At 24.2% G+C, this 25,109-nt stretch overlaps 2 protein-coding genes across 2 annotated transcripts; one reads left to right on the top strand and one right to left on the bottom strand.

Annotated features, from left to right (window-relative positions):
- Positions 1–7,578: 7,578 nt before the first annotated feature.
- On the bottom strand, positions 7,579–10,083 carry GO595_007387 (uncharacterized protein; the record flags this gene model as incomplete). The annotated part of the gene is made up of 1 exon (XM_067920845.1): positions 7,579–10,083. The coding sequence occupies one exon, from the start codon at positions 10,081–10,083 to the stop codon at positions 7,579–7,581; it is 2,505 nt and encodes an 834-aa protein (XP_067772447.1).
- A 58-nt stretch (positions 10,084–10,141) lies between these two features.
- Positions 10,142–11,554, top strand: GO595_007388 (uncharacterized protein; the record flags this gene model as incomplete). The annotated part of the gene is made up of 1 exon (XM_067920846.1): positions 10,142–11,554. The coding sequence occupies one exon, from the start codon at positions 10,142–10,144 to the stop codon at positions 11,552–11,554; it is 1,413 nt and encodes a 470-aa protein (XP_067772448.1).
- Positions 11,555–25,109: the final 13,555 nt, after the last annotated feature.

The following is a 25,109-nucleotide window of genomic DNA, read 5'->3' on the forward strand; positions in this document are numbered from 1 at the left end:
GCACTTCTAATGAATCACTTATGAATGCTTTATGTTCTTATTTTAAATTCAATGATTTTAACTTTGTTAATTTTTTTGTCTTAGCAAAAAATGCATCTGAAAAATCAGTAGGAGGAACAGAATTTAATCCTATTACAATTGCATTATTCCGTTGTTTTATTGCTTTTTCATTCAAATTAAAATCACTTATCAAATCCACATTAAATAATGAAGAAATTCAAAATTTTCCTCATAGGTGTTGGGAAATTTCGCATTTTATTATTGTTTATCTTATTAATCTTCATGATGATATTTTTAATGATTTTATATGTCTTTCTGAACTCTTTATTTCATCTATTTCTAGCGTCAAACAAATTCTTAATCTTCCGCATGACGATCCTTTACATCAATTTTTACTTAATATTGTGTATAACATAATTCCATTTTGTCATTACCAAATATTTTTAGATTTTCTTATACGTACATTTACTTCTTGGTCTGATCCATATAATGGAAAAGAATTTCTTGTTTATTCCCATAAGTTTGTTTATAGTCTTATTCCAATAATTGAAGTTCTTGATCAAAAACGTTTTTATCAAATTTGTATTTTAATTATTTCATTTCTGTCCAAAATTTCCAAATATTCACCAACATTTTCGGAAGATTTTTTTTTGTTTGGAATAGATTGTTTTGAGTTATTAATTCAACATATTAATGAAATTGAAGAAAAAGCATTTGTTCCATTTTCACTTATTTTTGTGGTCTTTTCAATGTGGTTAATCAAAACAATTAATTTAGAAGCTTGTATTCCTAATATTCCAAAACTAAATGAAGATGAAATAAATATACATTATTGTTCAAAAGAGGAATATTTTAAAAATTTACCAAAATTTCCTTCAACAAATAAATTATTATTTAATAATTCATATGTTGGAGCATTTGTAATACAATTTAAATTATTTTTAACAATGTCAAATCAATATCAATATAAAATATTCGAACAATTTTTAAATATTTCGAATTATACTAAAGAAGAACAAATATTAATTATATGTATTCTTTTTAATGCGATGTTATTAACACAAGATATAGAAATATCAACGCAATTAAAACAATTATTAACATTACATTTTAATGATTCTAAATTACAGCCATATTTTTATTGTTTATTAATGCAATTATTATATAATATATTTTCGAAATTAAATAATGAAAATATTAATTTTATACTTGAAACTGTTTTTAATCAAATTAATGATTCAAAAGATTTTTATTATTTTATACCTTTTTTTAAATCAGCTTTACAAATTAAATCAGATTCTATTATCGATTATATCATAGAGAAAGAAATTTATAATAAAATTCAATTAAATGATGAAACATTTAATGATTATTGTGTCCAATTTTATCAAATTATTTCTATTCTTTCTCCTATGAAAATATTTTCATCAAATATGCTTTCTTTTATAACAAATTTAATTCTTCAAAAAAAATATTATCAAATTTTTATAAAATGTTATGAAATCGGATTAGAATCATTAAGTCAAAATCCAATTTATTATATTTCAGTAATAAAAAACATTTTAATTATAATGGATAAATCAAAAAAACTCGAATATTTAAGAGAACCATCAACTAAATTACTTTCATATTTATTTTTTCAAACACCAAATTTTACTAAAGAAGTTATTGATAATTTACCAATTGATTTTGATAAAATTGGATTAATTCCATTATATACAAATGATTATCATACATATATTATATTAATGCAATTTTTATCAAGTTTATATTGTAATTTTCAAAATGAAATGACAAGATTTTCTGATTCAAACTTATTCCAATATTTAAGGGAATCTTTTATATTTCCAGATAATGAAAATGTTGTTGAATTTATCTTTGATTTTGTTATGAATAAAAGTATTGATGGAACAATTCAAAATCGACAAGCATTACAATTATTACTTGAAATAAAGGTTAATGATAAAATCAAAATAAAAATTATAAAGGAATTATATATACTTTGTAATCAATATTCAATTAATTCATTTGAATGTTATATGTCTGGAACAATAGAATACATTTTAAAAATATTTTCTAATGAGTTATTTTCTGATGATTGTTTTAATCTTTATAAAAAAATTTCTTCTTCATTCTTTTCAAATTATACATTACAGCAAACTTTTCAAGTATTAAAACCTGATGAAAATGGTTTAACTCATCCTTATCATATAAAACTAATTAAAACATTAAATGAATTAATTGAAAATAAAACATCAAATATAATAATTAATTCATATTTTCATTTTAATGGAATTCATTCTGGTATTAAAAATATTTATATAGATAATCAAATATTTCATAATTCAAGTATAGTTTTTTATTTTAGAAAAGAAAAATTAGATGATAATATATCACCTTTAATGGAAATTACAATTAATGATAAAAGTTTTAGTATTTTTTTAATTAATGATGAATTATATTTTGGTAATTTAAATGATAATAAACGTTTAATCAAAAAAATTATACGAAATGAATGGTGTAAAGTTTCTTTAATTGTTAAACATTCGAAGATTTTCTTTGAAAATAATCCAAATGAATTTGCTTTAATAAAAATAGATTATTTGACTAGAATTAAATTATCTTTTGGATGTTCTGGGAAAATTTCATTTCATGGTGATATTGGTTCTATTTATATATTTAAAACATCAGAAACACAAAAAAATATTCATTCATTATATATACAAATATCACCATCAACAATTCATCATTATGAATTTAAAGGGAAAACTGTACCAATATATAATGTAATACAAAATGTTATGAAAAATGAAGGTATATATAATAATGTAATGCCTTTATTCTTATTATTAAATCATACGAAAGATAACATCGAAATATTATTTGAATCTATTATAAAGTTAATACAAAATTTATTTAATATTTCCGAAGATTTACAAAAGTTATTCCTTAGAAAAGGATGTGTTCAAATACTTACTGATTTCTTTTATCATATTAAATCAAATTGTTTTACTAAATTCATTTTAAATTCATTCAAAGAATTATTTGATATGATTACATTTCAAGAATTAAAAATTCAAATAATTTATCATATCTTCTTAAATTTTGATTTATTTAAACATTTTCCAATTGAAACACAAATTTATTATTTCCAAAATTTAATGATTAATATCATTAAAGAAAATCAAAATTTGTTTCAATTAGATTCATTAGATCAATTATTATATCAAATACAAAATGATGAAGTTTCAAATGAACCTTTAATGAGTTTTCCAAATTCAATTTTAAATGAAAAAGATAATAATATCATAAATATAAACAATAATAAAAATGAATTAAAAACTGCACAATGGGGAATATTATTTCAAATTAGTGAATATTGTACACAATCATCAATATTAATAACTTTAATAAATATAATTTGTAATCATTCAAATGAAGAATTCCGACTTTCTGCTGCAAAATTATTTGAACATATTAGTCAATCAAATGAAACTGCTTCACGAGCATTTTTATCAATACATGAACTTTCAGATGTCCTTTTTATGTTAGAAACAAATAATCAATCAATACAAATTCATTGTATGATAATTTTATATTTTTTATCGAAATTTAAACGTAAAGGATTAGGAAACACAATACTTTTATCGATTAAATATTTTAAAGAAAAGCCTTCATTAAGTTTAATATATACTATTTATTCGATTATGTATGGATCATTAAATAATTTTGTTGAAGAAGTTGGAGATGTCCAATTTCCAGAATTTTTTCCTTTATATACACATTTATTATATTTATATGATGAAAATAATGAACAAATTCTTCAATATTCAAAAAGAATCGAATTTGATATTATAGAATTTACTAATAAATATAATAAATTCTTTAATATTCCTTCTTGGCCTTATTATATTTTATTATTTTTTTCTTGTCAACTTTTACATAATCCTGACTCAATTGAAACATATAATCATGAATTAACTAAAATTATCTTTTATTTAGATTCAATTAATAATGAAAAATCTATTTTAAATTTAATAAATTTCATGCAAAATTTATTCTTAATAAGTCCTTATAATTATCAACAAATGATTGATGAAATATTAATGAATTTAATTAATTTAAAAATAACTCCTTTAATATTAAAATTATATCTTCAAAATATGTTTTATCAAATTGATTCATCAAATATTTCATGTGATTTAATATTAACATCCAAAAAAGTATTTGAATATTTAAATGATAATAGTTATCATGAACTCAAAATTAAAAATCGAGATTTTTCTAATACGAAAATTTCAGAATTTTTATTGACATCAATACAATCATTAAATGATATTATGGAGATACAAATTACAAATGGAATTTCATGTACAATTTCACAATTAAAACAATTACTTTTAAATCAAAATCAGGAACTTTTAAATCAAATAATATCATATAAAGATTCATTCTATATTGAGTTTATATCAATTTATTCACAAAATATCGAAAATATTTATAAATTCTTTCATCTTAAAAATGAATATCAAAATAATTTAAATGGTTTAGAAATGTTTATAAATGTTTCAAGAATACAAAATGTTCTTGAAAAAAAACATAATCATAAACTTTCTATTTCATTTTTATTAGATCTTTCTTTTCAAGGAGGATTTTGGTGGAAACAAAATAAATCATTAAAATGGAAAGCTACAACACGAATTGATTCATATGGTGCTAATTTCATAATGAAAATTAATCGAAATTTTGATCAACATCTTAAAGCTTCAGCTTTACGTGATTCAACAAAATTTTCTTCAAATACAAATGAAACTGAACGAATAACATCATTTAAACGATTACTTGATATAAATTTGAATTTAAATTCTTTAAATATACCAAAAATTAAATCATTTGTTACATTTCGTTGTATTTATCGAACTTTAACATATCAATATGAAGGAACACTTCGAGTAACATCTGATTTAATCATATTTGATGGAACTAAATTTGCTGATAGTTTTTGTACTCCTATCGAAAATGAGACAAAAGAATCAAAATATTTTGAACTTAATTTAAATCAAATCGAATTTATTTTTAGACGTAATTTTTTACATGAAGAAATTGCTTGTGAAATATTCATGAAAACTAATCATACTTTTTTATTTAATTTTGTTTCTGCTTCTAAAAGAATTGAGTTTTTTAACTCAATTAAACAAATTAAACCTAATCCTTCGCATAGTTTTTTCATTAGTTCATTACAAAAAGCTTGTAATGGTATTGTTCAAACTATTCCATCATTTGAACTTATCAAAAAAATTAAACTTACTGAATATTGGAAATCAGGAAAATTATCGAACTTTTCGTATTTATTTTGTCTTAATGTATTAAGTGGGAGAAGTCTTCATGATGTATCTCAATATCCTGTTTATCCTTGGATACTTAAAGATTATACATCAGATTCAATCGATTTAAATAATTCTGAAATTTATAGAGATTTGTCAAAGCCGATAGGAACCCTTAACGAAGGACGTTTATCTGTTTTAATAGGAAATTTCAATGAAATGGAAGAACCGACAGAACGATGTCTCTATCGTACTCACTTTTCAAGTGCGGCGACCGTTATCAATTATTTAATACGACTTGAACCATTTTCAACTATGCATATTAAATTACAAGATGGTAGGTTTGATTCTCCTGATCGAATCTTTACCTCAATTAATTCTACATGGAATTCAGTTACATCTGATTTACCAGATTTTAGAGAATTGATTCCAGAATTTTTTTGTCAACCACATTTTCTTATTAATGAAAATAATTTTGATCTTGGAATTAAACATAATGGTGTCCGTATTTCAGACGTCAAATTACCAAAATGGAGTAAAACAGCACATTCATTTATCCAAATTCATAATCAAGCACTTGAAAGTGAATATGTTAAATATCATCTTCATTTATGGATAGATTTAATATTTGGTTATGCACAACGTTCTTTTGAACATAAGAATATATTTCATTTATATTCATATCCTGGATGTTTATCATCAGGTTTATTAATAAATCAAGAACAAAATATTTTAGCGAAACATTTTTGTTTAAGTTTCGGTGTAGTTCCATTCCAATTATTTAATACACCACATCCTCAACATGATCCTTCACAACAACCAATTTTATCGAATATAATGATTACTTCAATACCATCCACAAATATATTATATTTTTCAAATCATATTATTATTACTGAGTCTTTATATGTTTATAATATTATGCAAAATTTAGAAGCAATTAATAAATTGTATTTTTTGCATTTGAATCATGACATGAAAATTTGTACAAATGGAAATCATTTAGTGGTAGCACAAAAAGATAATGCGACATTTCATATATATAATATATTTAATTCTTGTTTTTTAAATGAGTTAAGTATTGAGGCTATGATTTTTTGTATTGAACTTGTTAATGATTTAATATTTGTCGGTGGTTCCGATTGTATGATATATGTGTTTTCACTTGATAACTTTAAACTTAAAGAAAAAATTGCTTATCATTCTTCGCCAATTATTGCATTAAATTATAATATGGCACTCGATATAATGGTATCAATCGATGATCATTATAATGTATTTATAAGTTCAATCGAATCACATAAACTTATTAATATGTTTAAAATTGATTATAATAAAAAAGGAAAAATTTTACTGAATATAATGGAAATTGGGATAATAATAATTTCTTATGAAACAACAGTGAAATTCTTCGATTTATGCGGAATCGAATTAAAAGAATTTTCTTTCCAAAATCAAATTAAATGTTTGAAATCTTTCGTAAATATAACAAGAAAAGGGTTTTGTTTCTTGACAACTCCAACTGTTACTGATTCCGTAAAATTAATCGTAATCGATTGTACAAACTTCGATATAATTAGTGTATATGAAGGCGTGTTCTTGGCCGAATTTATCGATGTGATGAAAAAGATGAAATGCGTTGTGGTACTAGAAAAATGTAACGAAAGTTTGAAGTTGAAAATGATAGATTTTAAATGATGTTTAATAAAAAATATAGAATATATATTTTTGTATTATATATTATAGATTATTCTTGGAAAACAAATCTTAAAATAATAACTCATATTTATTATAAATAAAATGAGTTGTTGCAGCACTTACAAGGAGATCGAAATTGAACATTTAAAGAATGAAAAATTCAAAAAGTGGGCATGTAAGAGCAATTTTTTTATTTTTTTGAAATCAAATAGAGCTTAGCAATAGTAATTTGATAATTCCGCTGAATTAATTTTTAACATAAAATATATTTATAATTAAATCAAGAACCGTTTTTCTATCTCAATGTTTATTGAATAATTTCATCGCAAGATTCTTTAATTGTATCTTCATGAATCCACATGCTTTTATTATATCTAATGCTGCATCTGGTTTTTCCCTGTATAAACTTTCGAAATAGCTTTTAGGGGTCCAAACGCGATTACTTTATTTTTTTCGACTCACATTTTATTTTTTGGGATTTTAATAAGTTTACAAAAAATCATTGATTCATATCGATATAATTTACATAAACAATGTTCTTTATTCTTATTCAATATCAGTCAGTGCATATTTGGCATTGCATATTGTACACCAAAGCCATCAAATGGTCAATTCCTTCTATCACGTATTCATATCTATTTCCATTTATTTGCACTCCGTTTCTTTCTCCTAACGCAATCACAGCGTTACTTTCATCAAACATTGGACCGAACATCCAGCACACCTTATCCGCAGCGTTTGCGATATATTTTAACAAGTCGACGTCGTCACCGTCATTACATAAATACAGAATTATATCTGCAGTTAAACCTTTTGATATAATATCGAAAGGAGTACAAATGTCATCAATCAATTTCATAAATTCTTTATCATTCCACGCGGCATATTTCCTAATTTCGATGTCGATAGTATTAATTTCTTCTTCATTATTAACAACTAATAATAACGAATCATAACCAATCATCATGAAATAAAATGCGGATGCTATAACAGCATCAAATGCATTCTCTAAATATATTTTCCATAAATGAAATGTAGAAATAACTCCAGGAATAACTTGTCCAGGATTTAATGTGTTAACTCCTAAGAATTGCGCAATTTGTAATGGCTTTTGTGATGGCACGTTTATTTCCTCATGGAATATAACATCATTTGGTTGTTTGCGAAGTCTTTTAATCGATTGACCATTACCATAAATACGTACGTTATTAGGATTCGACTCATTTAATATCTTAAGTAAATCTGAATCTTCGATAACACACGTGTCAAGGATAATTAAGTTTTCGAAGTTTTGCCCTTTGATCTGTAATGGTTGATCAATTAAATGACATACTATATCTGCTTGTACCTTCCGTAGATACTCAATACGCTTTTCATTAGATTGGATATATTCTAATGGACGTAAAAGACTTAATTGTTCAATAAGTTCAACTTGATCAGGATGGGTTAAACGTAAATAATTCTCTGCAACTGCACATGAGGAGGATATTGTTGGATCAGGTTCAATTCGCAAAACATCTTGAAGAAGTTTGGATCGAGATCGAAGGACAATATCAATACATATGTCAGATGGTAAATCTAGCCGAAGTATTTGCATTTGTGGTATAACCAGTTTGGAAGTAAGGGCTAAAACAAATGAATCAATTACTTTTGATGAAATACCCATAACTAATGTCCGTTTGCGCTTTTGATAGGAATTAAGCCACTCTGCTGCGTCGATGCTGTCATTAGAACCTATTAATGAATTGACAACAGTGATCGAAGGTTTTTCTTTGGATGCAAATCCAATAAAAGAATTAACAACACTTTGACGAATCCGTGGAGATTCAATGACTTTAGGTAATTCTTTAATTCGGACAACATCTTGAGCTAATTCATGTGGAAGCTTAATACATATATTAAATGTCTCATTTGGTATGCCATTGGTTTCAAGGTGTGCAATAATACGACCTTCAGCAGGTGTAGACATAACCTCGATGCCTATAAATTCGCGATGCTCAACATTTGCCAAGTAGCCAAAGTCTCCAGGTTTGAACCCAGAGAAACCGAAGTTCAGAAAAAGTGGATCAAAAGTGACTAAGTAACAAGTTCCAGAACTATACCCAACTGGTGATGAAGCAATGGAGATTGAACTCACCGGAAGAGCATTTATGTTAAAGCGTTCTTCATTAGATGGATCAAGGTCATTACAAACTTTTTCAAGATACGACATTATATAACGTGCTGTATTAACACGCTTCTCTTGGAAAACTTGAAGAACGGCGTCCGACAAGCAAGACGCGTGTGCATCAAAATGAGGATATATTATGTCATCTGGTGGTAGATGATTTGGCATTATATACTTGGGTATGCTTTCAGCAATGTTAGTGGGAGAAGAAAGCAGTCTAACAAATGCACTAGCAGAAGTAATTGGATCTTCTGATTCTCTTATTCCAAATTCTTCTTTAAGATGCGAGAAAACAGTTGGATCTAATGCAAGAAGTTGCTCTTGAAGAAATACTGGATCATTAAGATCTTTAATGGTGGCATTGATGAGTTGGCTGAAAGAACCAATTTTTGTCAATTCTTCAAATAAAAAACTTTGGAAGTGTATAACAGTATTATTGTACTCAATTTGAGATTCATCCCATGAAAGGGTTCCTTTTTCTATTTTGTAGCGGAATGAAAGATAGTATTCTAAAAGATTAAGTTTTGGATTTTCGGGACATTTTATCATAAAAAGCGTTTCATCTAGAAGAGGTTCTAGATACATACGAATAGATGGTATTGTAATAAGATATATAATAAGATCAAGAACTTCTGGAAAAATATCCTCATTTGATAAACCATATTCTATGACTGTATATATAGCATCAGCTCTATCTGTGTTTTGATACCTTGAAACTACGCGAGGCCATGCATTTTTTAAAGCTCCATTTGTTTTTTGTAGATGATCAACTTGTGTTAATAAATTATTTAATCTGGCTTGAGATAAATGAATCCAGCATGGAAGCCCTATCATTTCTTTAAGAAATTGTTGATCATTAAGTTTTTCTTGGAATGTAGAAATCCATTCAGCCATTTTGTTTCTGCGTAAAATATTCAAAAAGTGGTAAAAGCATATTGAATTTTGACACCAAATGGAAGAATTTAACAGACATGAATCAGGGCAATTCTCAACATGGAGGCGCATCACTGATACACTGTCGTTTGGATCCAGACAAAATATAGAAAAACAACCAGAACCTATTATAAAACAACAACTTCCCTTCCATTTTTCAAATCTAAGCAAATCAAAGTCACTTGAAGAATTCACATATAACCTGCATTTAATTTTGATTTCCCTTGACGAGTTGAAATATTTTCCTTATGATTTATTCAGTAATTTCAATGTTCATGAAGAACTTAATAACTCCCTCAAAAAGCCACTGCTTGACGAGACTGCAACACTAGTTTTAACAATTTTGGGGCGCTATTACTGTTCAGATATTGCTGGAACTGATGGAGTTGAACTTCTATTTAATTCAGAATATCCATCTTTAATTCTTCAAATCCTTAAAACCGGATGTTCTTCACAAGCAGCAGGGCCATTGTTTGCTGGAATTTCAAAAATGTTAAGTTTTTCTGATGAATATTGTGATCATTTTCTTTCGAATAGATATTACGTTGACGTAAAATCTGCTATTGACCAACTTGAAAACGACACTCCTGATATTGAGATTATGTGTGTCATCAAATCACTTTTTATGTCTAAAGCAGCTACAAAACATTCAGAACAATTATTAACAGATTATCTCCCAATTGTCTTTGATTACTCAAAGTATGACAATGAAGAATTACAGAGAAAAGTATATCAAACTCTTAGGCATGCAGAAAACAAATTTCCTGAAATCAAAACAATGATTGTGGATAATGGGGTGCCCCAAAGCAAAATTTTACAAATTGACAGTAATACATCTTATCGTTACTTGAAACCTTTTCTCTACTTTTTGCGCCAACTTTGTTACCATGAGGAATCCATAGCAAATGATCTTATCACACCTGAATTTTTTGATCACTTAACTGATGCACTTGCAGCACAGTCTGATTCTTGGTCTCCAACACAATACAATCCCATTCTAATTGATATTGGTTATATTTTTTTCGCTAACAGGTCTAATTACTTTGTATTTGTTAACTCGCCTTTATTCAGTTTAATTGCCGAATTGATGTTTTCACCATCATTTTTATTATCAGTTCAAAGCACATGGATCCTTTCTGGTCTCTTATCCTCAAAAGATAAAACACTTGTACAAACAGCTCTTGATGCAGGGACTCTACGATCTTTGGAGAAAATGTTACAAATTGAACAAAAGGACATCCTTCTCGAACTATTAGATTCGCTCATTTCTTTCTTACAGATGGCACAAAGTCTTCAAATAAAAGAGTGGGAAAATGAATTTCTTAGCATGGCATCAATGCGAGATGTAATAGTAAATTTAACAGAATATCCAGATGAAGAAGTTTTAGATCGAGCAGCATATATTCTGAAACAATTCTATCCCACAGATTAGCGGTATTTATACAATTGTTTATTATTTTTTGGAATTTGTAAAGCAGAAAACTTAATCGTTTTTTAGGTGAAGGTCACCATGAAATCATTTTCCGACATTATAGGAAGTAGTAATCGACTAATTTGAAAAGAACAGTGTTAATAAAATAAACGGTCGCTTAACGTACAATTTTCGCGATTTAAAAGATATGATAAATTCATAAAAATTCACAATTCTCATCAAGCCACTTTTTGAAATGAAAAAATTAAAAAAAATAATTTCGTTCACAATTTTCAATTCAATTTAAAATTGCAAAAATTTTATTGTTTATATAGAAAGTGCCTCTGAAATTTCCATACCAGCTCTGCTCATGTCTACTGAAAATAATGTACAAAACTATTAATGTAAGCTAGTAACGTACAACATTTCATATTCTGATTCTTTTTAAATATAATGAATGCAACCATTTTGTCATGAGTAATAGGAAATGGTTCTTCGTGTATTAGATTTATCATCACTTTGGCATAAGCATGAATCAGCCTATCATATGTACTTTTCGTTCCTGCTGAAACATTTGCGGCTGATATTGTATCAGCTTCAGCAAGTAATTGCTCCATCAATGACATTTTAAATATGATTCATAAAAAAAAACTTAAAAACAATATTGAAAATTGTGAGCGAAATTACTTTTTTTAATTTTTTCATTTCAGAAAGTGTCGATGAGAATTACACATAATAAAAACAACTTTTTAAGACGTTGACCAAAGGTCTCATTGACACTTTTTTATATAAAAAAATTAAGAAAAGTAATTTCGCTCACAATTTTCAATATTTTTCTTTTGTAGGGAATCGTAAACAAAGTGGCGTCACTTTTAGGTTCGACACGTAATTTTTTTCAATTAAAAGTGCAAACATGAGGAAATAAAAAAAAAAGGACATTTTTTTCGGAAGATTGAAGAAAGTTAATCATAATAATTTAATGTCATTTATCAAGCAATTCACAATATATAATGAAATGTCAATTATTCTAAGTTGCAAGATCATAAATAAAATTAATTTTTGATTGAACTTAGACAATTTATTCGAAATTCCACGAGTGAAATTGGTTGATAATAATGAGTATTTTCTTATATATCTTTTATTTCTTTCAATCATATCTCATTTAGAATCCATGTTTTTATGAATTATTAAACAAATGTGAAATTAATATTATTATTATTATAGTGAGTCGGGTATTGTTTCTAAATATAGAGTCAGTTGAGATATATGATTTAGCATATCATTTTCTTCTGATATTTGACCATAATTCATCATATATATTAGTTGTAGAATTCGAGAGTCTGGGTAGCATACCCAAAACATACCCACTTTTGGACGGTTATTCCCACAATTTTCGACTTTTTGAATTCGATGTAAAATAACCGTCTCGTTTTTCCAAAATTTTGGATAAAAAAAATTTCGAAAAAAATAAAGCTTAACAAAATAGCATAATTTCAACAATAGTAAGAACTATATCAATATGATTATTCATGAATAGTATAGAATTAAATAATAATGAGTATTCGTGGAAAAAAACGATTTTGAAAATAATCATAAAATATTATAAAATAAATAGTATAATCGAATTCTCCATATGTTAAAACATATTACTGTATTCTTTTTTTGCCAAAATACAAAATGTATATTGTGTTATTAGCAAATGTTTTTGATGTCCATTATGCATTATTGAATTCATGTTCAAAAAGTGGGAACTGTGAAGAAATAATTTCATTCAATTTTAATTTAAATACTTTACATTTTTGCCACAATAAATTCTGAACAAATAAAAAATGACATTGTAAAACAAAATAATTTAAATGAATAATTAATAAATAAGAATAATTATATACATTAAGCATTGACAAACAATGAGCTACAAAATATATTCTTTAATAAGCATTAAATTACAATAATTTATGAATAACATTATTTACAATCATTGATAAATTATGAATTATAATGATCATCATTAATTAAACATTCATATACAATGATTTATAATGATTATCATTAATTAAACATTAATATACAATGATTTATAATCATTTATTTAATGAAACATTCATATACAATGATTTATAATGGTTTTCTACATTATATATTAACAAACAATGAATTTCAATTATTTAGTTCTCTAAACATTCATTTATTAAACATTCATTAATTTTGATGAATATCTTTATATGACATTAACAAGCATTGAATTACAATGATTTTGTTAATTATATCTTTTTTAACAATAATTTTTCCTGAATTTAATTCTAAAACATTAACTAACACATATAATTTTGTGATTCATAAATTATAAATTTTTTATTGAATATCGATAAACCATATGTTAAATTTCCTTATTAAACAACATTAAATTATTATTTTTATTTAACATCAATAATATTATATATTATGATATGCAAAACTTATAAAAACAATAAAATATGATGAAACATTTTTCTTATTGTGAAATACAATAAATTTCTATAATATCAAACTGTGAACGTTGATAAACAATGAATTTGATATTCAAATTACAAAATATGTTGATTTCATGTTAGACATGATTGTCGATGAAATAATAAACGAAATCAACTTTTTCAATAAATATTTGGCCATCATATTTGTAAAAAATGATCGCGAGTTGGCCTGGGCGTTATGATGGTATGCATTGTAGAATACCCTATATGATCGAAATTAACAACTATAAATATCAGTTTGAGCGCAACGGAAGTAAAAAACATCGAAGGGCTTTTTATAGATGCATTCATGGCAATCGAAGCATGCCAGGTTATTGCAAATGCCGTCTTTCATGTGATTTTTCTGCAGATTTATCGTCTTATTCATATATTATTCATGGAATTCATAGTTGCGATCAATATACACAAAATGAGGTACTCTCCAACCTAATGGGAAAATTTGAATACCTTCCTCTCAAAAAGTGGAAATGCCTTCCAATTATGCGTGATTTTTTGAATAGCATTGAAAAATTTTCATTCAAAATGTTTTTGTGAGAAAATATTCCTTATCAAATTCGATTTCTATGTTCCACATTTTTTGACATTCAAATTTCTGAGAATTTATAAATTGCCATCGTATTTTTTAAATAATTTTAAATTATTCGATATTTTCAATTTTAATATGACAAATATGCACTGACACGCAACATTCTCAGATATAATATATTTATTGAACTCAATATTTATAATAATATATATTAAATTCGTTTCCAAAATTCGGTCATAGGTATACTGGGAAGATATAAGAACTAGTCATTAAAAATACATAATATATGCACATAATTGAGAATATTAATTAATATAAATATGAAATAATATTCATGATAAGTCAAGATAAATTTTTTTTTCATTTTTTTTAAGTGACATATATCACTTTTGTATGGTTTATTATCGTCGGTGCGCCGATGGTCAACGATATGACCAATTCATGCAAGATAAATGAGCAATAAATAAACATATTTCTTGATCAATTCATTGCAAATAAAGTAAAAATTACCCAAAAATTTCATTAATCATTATTTGAAATAAAAATATATGGGGAGGGGGAAGGGGGGTAAAAAAAGAATGCTCCTTTTATCTCGACTTCTATTCAATAAAAATTTTTTTTTAATAATATCATATTTAAATATAATATGTGTGCACTAAGATAATATGAACAAAGTTCTTTAACTCCTTTCTGATGATGATAAAAGTTCGTTAGAAATTTTCGTAGTTCCCTAAATCACTTTAAAAAAGTCCGAAAAAATAATGGTCTAATTCGTCCAAAACTTCGTAATTAAATATCTCTTCATCATATATAAAAAAAATAAAATCATATATGAAATATCGAAGAATCTAATTAGAAAAAATAATGTATGTATAAGAATTTCAAAGATGATTTGTAAAAAATTCAAAAAAGTGGATTTATCATGCCTATACAAATAAACTCATAAAATGCACTATAGTAACTTGATTTAGCTAGTTACAAAGATCTTTTCTAAATATTGATTATCTAATCCCAAAAATATATTAGGGTAATATAAGACGACACATTAAATAATTTTGGATATTTTTATGTATGCTGTGTATTAAATAAAATATGTTCGAAAGTAAACCCCATATAAAATAACGGTAGTTAGGTATAATGAAATGGTACATCATTCAAATGAATTTTTGAGAAATACATATAAAGATTCATAAGAAGGTTTTTATTTATATAATAATGAATGGGAACCATCTGTTCTATTTAAGATATGAAAGTGATGATTATTACATTTATTAACTAATAAAGAACCTATTCATCGTTCAATGTCAATTCTATATAACAATTTACGCTGATAATGCTATTTGATAAAAAATCCTTTTTATATCATAATATATTCATTAAGGCACATATTTATAATGAACAATATTTCTTTGATAATATATCGCCAGAAATTTAATTTTTTTATTAACAAAATAATAAGAAAACAGGAGTTAAAAAAATATGATGGTTCATACCGATACACACACAATGCACACTACTACAACACATATATAAATTAATATATACATTATACATTATTATAAGAAAAAAAAAAAAAAAAGCAAATGAACAGGAAAACATATATATTTCATAAGAATATCAAATAACATATGAAAACACATTTGAACACCATAAATAACATAAGAATATGAATATTTACATTCGTAAACATATTGACTATGTAATTTACAATATATTATGAGGCTTGTTTTTATTGTAAGCTTTGCCGAATAATAACCCAATTTTTTGGGCAAGAAAAATAAATTATATATAAATAAAACTATAATATGCTGATGCATTAAATGTTAATATACATATTCTACATAATCAGATAATATTTTAAAACTTTTTTCTTACTAACCAGAAATTAGGGTATTTAGATCAATTTATATTTACCCCCTATTCATATATCAATAATATATATTTCGATTTTATGAATATATAAATATCTTATTTTATCATAATATAATTGAATTTATATAAAACACCTTAAAGTTAATGTATCGATTTTTGTATAAGAAATTCTCTTAAATGATTATATTTTCTAATAATTTATGACTATTTACTCAAACAAGTGAAATAACTGCAGTTATAATGTGAAATAAAAGGGTATTTTCATCAAGTAGAGTTGCAAACATAAATTGTTATATAAAATTAACATTGAGTTACGGATGAGAACTTTATTAGCTGACAACATAATTTTATAACTTTCATACTTTAAATATAACATTAGACTTTTTATTTGTTATAATATAAATAAAAAACTTCTTTCTAACTTTCATCAATATTTCTCAAAATTCATTTGAATGTTGTATCATTTCATTTCTTCTAACAACAGTTAATTTATATGGGATCAGCTTTCGAACATATTCCATATAGTACAAAGCATACTTGAAAATTTTTAAAATATTTTTTATGTTTTGCCTAATATTTAATTAATATGTTTTTTGTACTTACATATGAATATTTTGGGAAGATCTATGTAAATGACTCACTTAAGTTAATGCCGTCCAATTAATTAGTATACTTGACTAAGTATGATAAATTCACTTTTTTTTGCATTTTTTACAAATCATTTTTTAAATTTCTTATGCATATATAATTTTCTCTAACTAGATTATTTAATACTACATACATGATTTTATATTCTAAATAAATGAGGATAAGATATTTAATTATAAAATTGACATAAATTCAACCATGATTTTTTTCAAACTTTCTCAATGAAATTTTGGTCATCACCAAAATTTCAAACAAATTTTTTTTCATTATCAAATAAAAGTTTAAAAACTTTAATTCTAGTTTATTAATACACACATCTTATATAATAAAATAATATTATTCAAAATATTATTTATTCATTTGATGTAGAGATATGTGAGTCAATTAAAATTGACCCTCATATATTTTTTTGATATATATTAAAAATCCATTCATTCTATATTATGAAATTATATTATTAATTTTTTTTATAAGCTAGATGTCTAGATATCAATAATCATAATTTATTCGATTACAAATATATTTAAACAAATTATTTTTTATAAAATTTAATTGGATTTAAATAGAATATATTATATTTGATTTATTGAGCTATTTATGAAATATTATATGAATTAATTGATTTTGCTGATTATAATATTTGATTATTATCGACTTAAATCAATAAATTAATTTTCTTTTTATGTATACGCTTTTATTTATTATTCATATTAATAATAATTCAATATTTTATGCATTATGCGTTTAATATTTATTTGTTATTATGGATTACAATCAGCCTCAACAATTATCTTTCCCGTTTATCGATAATACTCTCTCTTATTTTTTTTTTTTTACGAATGAAGACGCAGCTATTCAATTTGCATTACAGAATGGAGTTATTTATAATCAAATGATGTGTGAAAAATGTAATTTCGATATGCAGATCTACAGAGATTCTTCAAAAGGATTTGGATACAAATGGATATGCCCAAGATGCCACAAATCAAAAAGTATTTTATATGGAAGTATTTTTTACTCGGCAAAAATACCACTTTCTAAGATTTTTTATTTATTATATTGTTGGGTATATAAATATTCATGTAAAGATACTGCAAGAGAAGTAGGAGTGAGCAGAAACACAGTGACTTATTATTTTACTTTATTTAGAAATGCATGTGATGCATATGTTTTATCTTTAGAAGGTCTTGTTGTTGGCGGTCCTGATAAAACTGTTCAAATTGATGAAACTTTAATGTGCCGAAGAAAATATAATGTTGGACGATGTTTAAATCAAGTGTGGATCTTTGGGGGAATTTGTGTGGAAGATAGACAATTCTTTTGTCTTGTTGTACCTGATCGAACAAGAGAAACATTAGAAGAAGAGATTCGTAATCATATATTACCTGAAACAAAAATAATTTCTGATTGCTGGAAAGCGTATGACTTTCTTGATGATGACAATGATTACGAGCATGAAACTGTTAATCATTCATGTAATTTTGTTGATCCTGAAACTAAAGCGCACACTCAAATGATAGAAAGACTTTGGAGGGAACTAAAAAAAATTAATAAAAGATATGAAGGAATCCCAGAAAATAAAGTCAATGAACATATATCAGAGTTCATGTGGAGATGGAATGTTATTCACAATAAGGATCAAATGTTTAGGGCCGCCGTTCAATTAATTGCAGACACAAAGTTTACAAAAGTAATTGATTGCGATGGAGAAGAAGAAGAGTTGGAATAAGTAAAAAATTCATATCTTCGATTGTTATGATCATTTTTTATTTTTAGAAAATTGAGGAAAGAAATATAAATAATATTTTATTATGTTATTTAAATATCGATTCGTGAAAATTTATGTCACAAATTTCGAAATTTCGAAAATTTAATTTTTGAAAAATATGTATATATTATCTTTATTTGATAACATATCTTGTTATATTGTTTAGATTTGGTTTTGTTTAAATTTTTTGTTACAAATTTCGAAATTTTGAAAATTTAATTTTCGAAAAATATGTATATATTATCTTTATTTGATGACATATTTTATTATATTATTTAAATATTGATTTGTTTAAATTTTTTGTTACAAATTTCGAAATTTCGAAAATTTAATTTTTGGAAAAAATCGTAATTAATCAATCCTATATTGTGGTAAACCTTAATGTATTATATACACTTTAGTCCTATTAATTTTTTACATTAATTTGATGTCAAAAAAATCATATCGATTTTTAAAAATCAAATAAATTCATTAATATAGCTCATTAATAAACTTGACATATGTTAAAAACTTCGATAAAATATTATTATATACATTAAAAATTGGATTTTTTAGACATAATTAAATTTATTATAAATTTTTCTAATTTCGGATTTCAATCACATTTCTCATGTTTAGTAATGTATACATATTTCATCAGATCTCGAATTTTGTACAACCAAATATATTGCGATCTTGGAAAAAAAATATAATAATTTTCGGTAAAATGATGTTCATTCAATTATTGAATGATAATTCAATATTTATACAGAAAATTCTGCGTAAAAAGCAGTTAATTCCAAACATTTATTCAAAAAGTGAACATTTTTTTTGAAGAATTAACCATTACACACATTCAGATATGAGCGATAATATTATTATCTCGTAAATTTTTCAAAAAAAAAAAAAAAAAATAGTGAAATAATTCATTCTATTTTTAAAAAATGTTAGAATATTTTTTGAAATATAAATCTAATGAAATATATAATTTTTAATGACAAAAATTGATATAATTTTAATTCGATAATAATCTTTGTTCAAATATTACCAAAAACACGGGGATTCAACTTATTCAAAGTCTCATATGTACATGAATGTATATCTTATAATATTTTCAAAGTTACCAAGAAAATAAGTGTATAAAGTTATTGTCATTATGCTAATTGATTTTATGGGAAATATGAATTTATCGATCATTTTTTTGATATGATCACAATTAGTTCATTTTTTAATCATAGTTATAATTAATAATCATTAATAAACTGTATATTAATCTTGAAATAGTTCAACATGAAAACATTTTCATTTTAGATCTTAAAAGTCTTATTTGTAATTATAAATCACTTATATATATATATCCATTGAAATATAACATTATTAAAGATTTTTATAGGTGATTTCACGAACCTTGATCCAAAAAATAATTGTAATTTACAATTTATATAATTGTAGCATAAATATAATTTTCCGAAAAAATCATTTTTAAATATTTTATAGTTTCCTCTCTATAATAATGAATGAAATCTACGCTCTCTTATATATTTTATATCAAATTCATTAAGTACAATTACTTTTATTACATTTCAAGTTACTACTATTTCTTATGCATAATATAAAGAATTTTTTTTTAAGTTAGGTATCATAATAATTCATATAATTATATTAAATTTATACATTTTGTTCATTGATAGATCAAGATAACTTAGAATATTTGAAAAAATTTCATTATTTAAATCATAAGAGAGAGACTAAATTAAGGTAGAGAAGTCATAATTTATTATAATAAACAAATTAATATAATATACATATTTAAAAATCATATATACTCATATTTATTAATTTAATTCATGCTATGTTATATTTGTTAATGGACATGTATATTAAGTGTTTTTCAATGTTATCCTATGTTAACTTTTTTTTCCCCCCCCCCCCCCCAGTTCTTTATGTTATCTCAACTTTATTCATTTTTATTCTATTTTTGATGATGCTATTTCATGCTTATCAAAAAATTAATATATTCCATTCTTTTTTTATCTTGTTAAATTAAGTTTATTTATGCTTATTCATTTTAATTATGTGTTTTCTCCTTGCATGTGGTATGAGTGTTATATGTGTTTATGTGCCGGATGATATATATTAAAGAGAATAGCTAGGAGATTTGCATAATACTTATTATATGATATTTATATTTGAATAATCTTGGAATAATATATTATTTCTCAAGGAAAATTTTAGTATTACCAAAATTGTTTGTAAAAACTAGTCTTTTGCGATTATGGAATCGTAAATGGAGCTTTATAGATATTTATTAACATGTTAACATTATTATAAATGATTAAAGGAATAAAATACACTAATAAAATTATAATTTTATATACAAATGTTATTAAAAAATCTTGTTTTTATGAACACAGCCATATAATAAATGTTGAAATACCTAATTCTCTTTATTACAATAGAATAACTTATTTTATAGAATATTATTACATGAAATTATAATTCCAAAATCAGCGATGTCAATTTCTCCAAAATATTTTATCTCATATTGTATTATGTTCATATATGTTAAAACCATGCGATTTTTTCGTGTTGTATTTCATTCGAATAATAGTAAGGGATTCTAATTATTCTTTTTATTCACAATAAAGTAAGGACACTTAGTTTGAATAAACTTTATACAGTATTGAATCGAAAATTACTTTAAATGAATTCAAATAATATTGTTATTTCATTTGATTCATTATATCTTGTAGCTTATTCACTCATGATTCTCCATGTTTACTTATGTTAATTCAAATTCATTTGTGTTTGTATATATACCTACTCATGTTCATTAATGAATGCTATAGTTAATTCATGTTTATTTATTATTCTTTATGTAAAAAAAAAAAAAAAATCTTGAGAATTGATTTTAAAATGAATAAATCTCAATATTAACTGAATATAAATCAAAATTAATGAAACTTTTAATATATCATATTATTTTTAAAAAATGTGATAAAGATATTTTTTCAACTATTTAATTTTAAGTGAAAATGATTATCTATCATAAAAAAAATTCGAATATTTTAATATTTAACAATAAGCATTAATTATTATAGATATTTTTTGGTTTACAAATCAAAATTATGAATGTGTACTGATTTATCAACAAAGCAATATTTTTTTTTTTTTTTCGTTTAAAGTAAAAATCTATTTGGTGACATTTTATAAATTTCCAGAAATTTATATGTCAAAAAATGTAGAACATAGAAATCAAATTTGAGAAGGAATATTTTCCCACAAAAATATTTTGGAAGGGAATTTTTCAATGCTATTCAAAAAATCACGCATAATTGGAAGGCATTTCCACTTTTTGAGAGGAAGGTATTCAAATTTTCCCATTAGGTTGGAGAGTACCCAAAATGATTCACCATTTTGGAGCAAAGAAGACATCGGAAAAAAAATCATAGAATTGTTCAATGACAACAAATATCATAGGATGCCATTTTTAATTTTCAATGAATTGTTGAATTGGATCGAGAAGAAAACGCCTATAGGCAAAACCAAAAATTCCATTTCTATGCGGAAAGTACAGAACTTTGTTGGAGAATTGAACAGACAATATAGATCGAACACTGATTTTAAACAAACTTTAAATAAAGATCGGTTATTGTTATTTGAAGTACCTATAGATGCTGATAAAGTTATTTATGGGTTTTCATCGGATTTCATGTTAAAAGAAGTTCAAGATATCTTCAATGATCGGTATTGATGGAACTTTCAAAATTTCACCAATAAATTCATACCAATTAGTTACTTTTATTGGAAGAACACCGATTATGAATATTCCTTTGTTATATTTATGTCTACCAAACCAAAAGGAAGAAACATATAATTCTGCATTTAGTCTATATTATGCATACTTGCAAAGCTGTGATTATTCTTTCAAGCAAGATGTTAAGTTTGTTTGTGACTTTGAATTAGCTATGATAAATTCGATCAAAAGAATATTTTTGCACAATAATTCATGTATGCAACTATGCTATTTTCATTATGTTCAAACTTTAAAAAAACATAAATCCGATTTTAAGAGATCTCAAAATATATTCCTTATTGATCTGTTGAAAATTCTCAAGCTCCTTCCATATATTGAAATTAATTCAGCAAATAAATTTATTGATTTTATGACTAAACTTAAATGTGGGGAAAAGTCAATTGATGAATTTATTGACTATTTTCAGAAAACATATTTAACAATATATCCTATTGATCTTTGGAATACGACTGGGAAACCAATGCCTGAAAGATCTACCAATAATGGAAACGAAAGCTTCAATAGGAAGATGAATAGATACATTAATACATATAAACCTTGTCTTCATGAATTTTTCGTTCATAATATTCAAACATTAGAGGATGTGCAGAATAACAAATATCTTAATCGAGAAAGAGACAATTCAGTTATTCCGAAAAAATTTTATGAAAAACCATTTCACAATGAAAGTCTAGAGTTTATTGAACAAATTAAATATATGAGAAACAAATATTTTTATATTAATAAAGCGATGGAACTTGAAAACACAAATGATTTTGGTGTTACCCCAAATTTTGAAGAAATGCTGAGTTCGTTAGTATTTCGAGATATTAAAATAACACCACCATTTTATTCTAAAGATAAAATGGGTCGTTTTACACATATAAATACTAGAGCCAGAAAAGTGAAAAGAAATTATGGAATACCATGGACAATAGTTAAAAAATATTTGAAATCAAGTAAAAAAGATAAAAACAAAATTATTACGAAATTGTTCGATAGAGGTGGTTGGGAAAATATGTCGCAATTGGAAAAAAAATGGAACATGTAGTTCAACTAATTAAAAGATTAGAAAAAGTATAATATATTTAATTAAAGTTCAAGGTAAATTAAAGTCAATTATAATTAATGAATATTTATAATTTACTTTCATTTCATTGCATTATCATGCGTAACACAAATTCATGATTTGCTTTATTGTTGCACATTTATTCAATTAATTTGTTTTTTCAAATTAAACAATGATTTATTTGATATATAAGTGCTTATAATATTTAGCACATACTCATAAAACTATTGCTTTTATTCATTCATATAATGTAATTCATTGATTATTGATGTTTTACAAATAATTTTAATGCATTTATAATATTTATTATTTGTTCTCATTATCTATTATTGGCTTTTATAAATTTAACTTGCACCTTAATATTAACTTTTTTGTAGGAAAGCAAATATTGTTATTATATTCATTTGCTTATAAATGTTCATCAAATAATAAATTATTGTTTTCTGAAGTATAGTAAGATTAAAAAATGATTCATAGCTTTTTAGATGATCAATATTTTTTTGTTTACAACAAGTTGTTGTCTATTGATTCACATAAAAGATTCTTATATAAGAATCGATTATTGATAAAATAATTAAAAGTTTATTATATTATATATAATATTTTATAGATTTTATCATAATTTATTGCATTTCGAATGTTAAGCATTTTGCTTTAACAAAATTGTCTGATTATTTCATTTATATATTTAATAAAAATTGATATATTAATTGATTGTTTTTTAAATGCTTGTATTTAATTTTTATGACAATAAATATGTGCTTATTGCTTAATTATTACTTGAAAACTTTCATTGCCTAATTGAAATTATAAATCATTGTATATGAATGTTTAATTAATGATAATCATTATAAATCATTGTATATGAATGTTTCATTAAATAAATGATTATAAATCATTGTATATTAATGTTTAATTAATGATGATCATTATAAATCATTGTATATGAATGTTTAATGAAATAAATGATTATAAATCATTGTTTATCAATGTTTAATGAAATAAATGATTATAAATCATTGTATGTTAATGTTTAATTAATGATAATCATTATAAATCATTGTATATGAATGTTTCATTAAATAAATGATTATAAATCATTGTATGTTAATGTTTAATTAATGATAATCATTATAAATCATTGTATATGAATGTTTCATTAAATAAATGATTATAAATCATTGTATGTTAATGTTTAATTAATGATAATCATTATAAATCATTGTATATGAATGTTTCATTAAATAAATGATTATAAATCATTGTATGTTAATGTTTAATTAATGATAATCATTATAAATCATTGTATATGAATGTTTAATTAATGATGATCATTATAATTCATAATTTATCAATGATTGTAAATAATGTTATTCATAAATTATTGTAATTTAATGCTTATTAAAGA

The sequence above is a fragment of the Histomonas meleagridis genome (genome assembly GCF_020186115.1).
Source record: "Histomonas meleagridis strain 2922-C6/04-10x chromosome Unknown contig_52, whole genome shotgun sequence".
Lineage (NCBI taxonomy): Eukaryota > Parabasalia > Tritrichomonadida > Dientamoebidae > Histomonas > Histomonas meleagridis.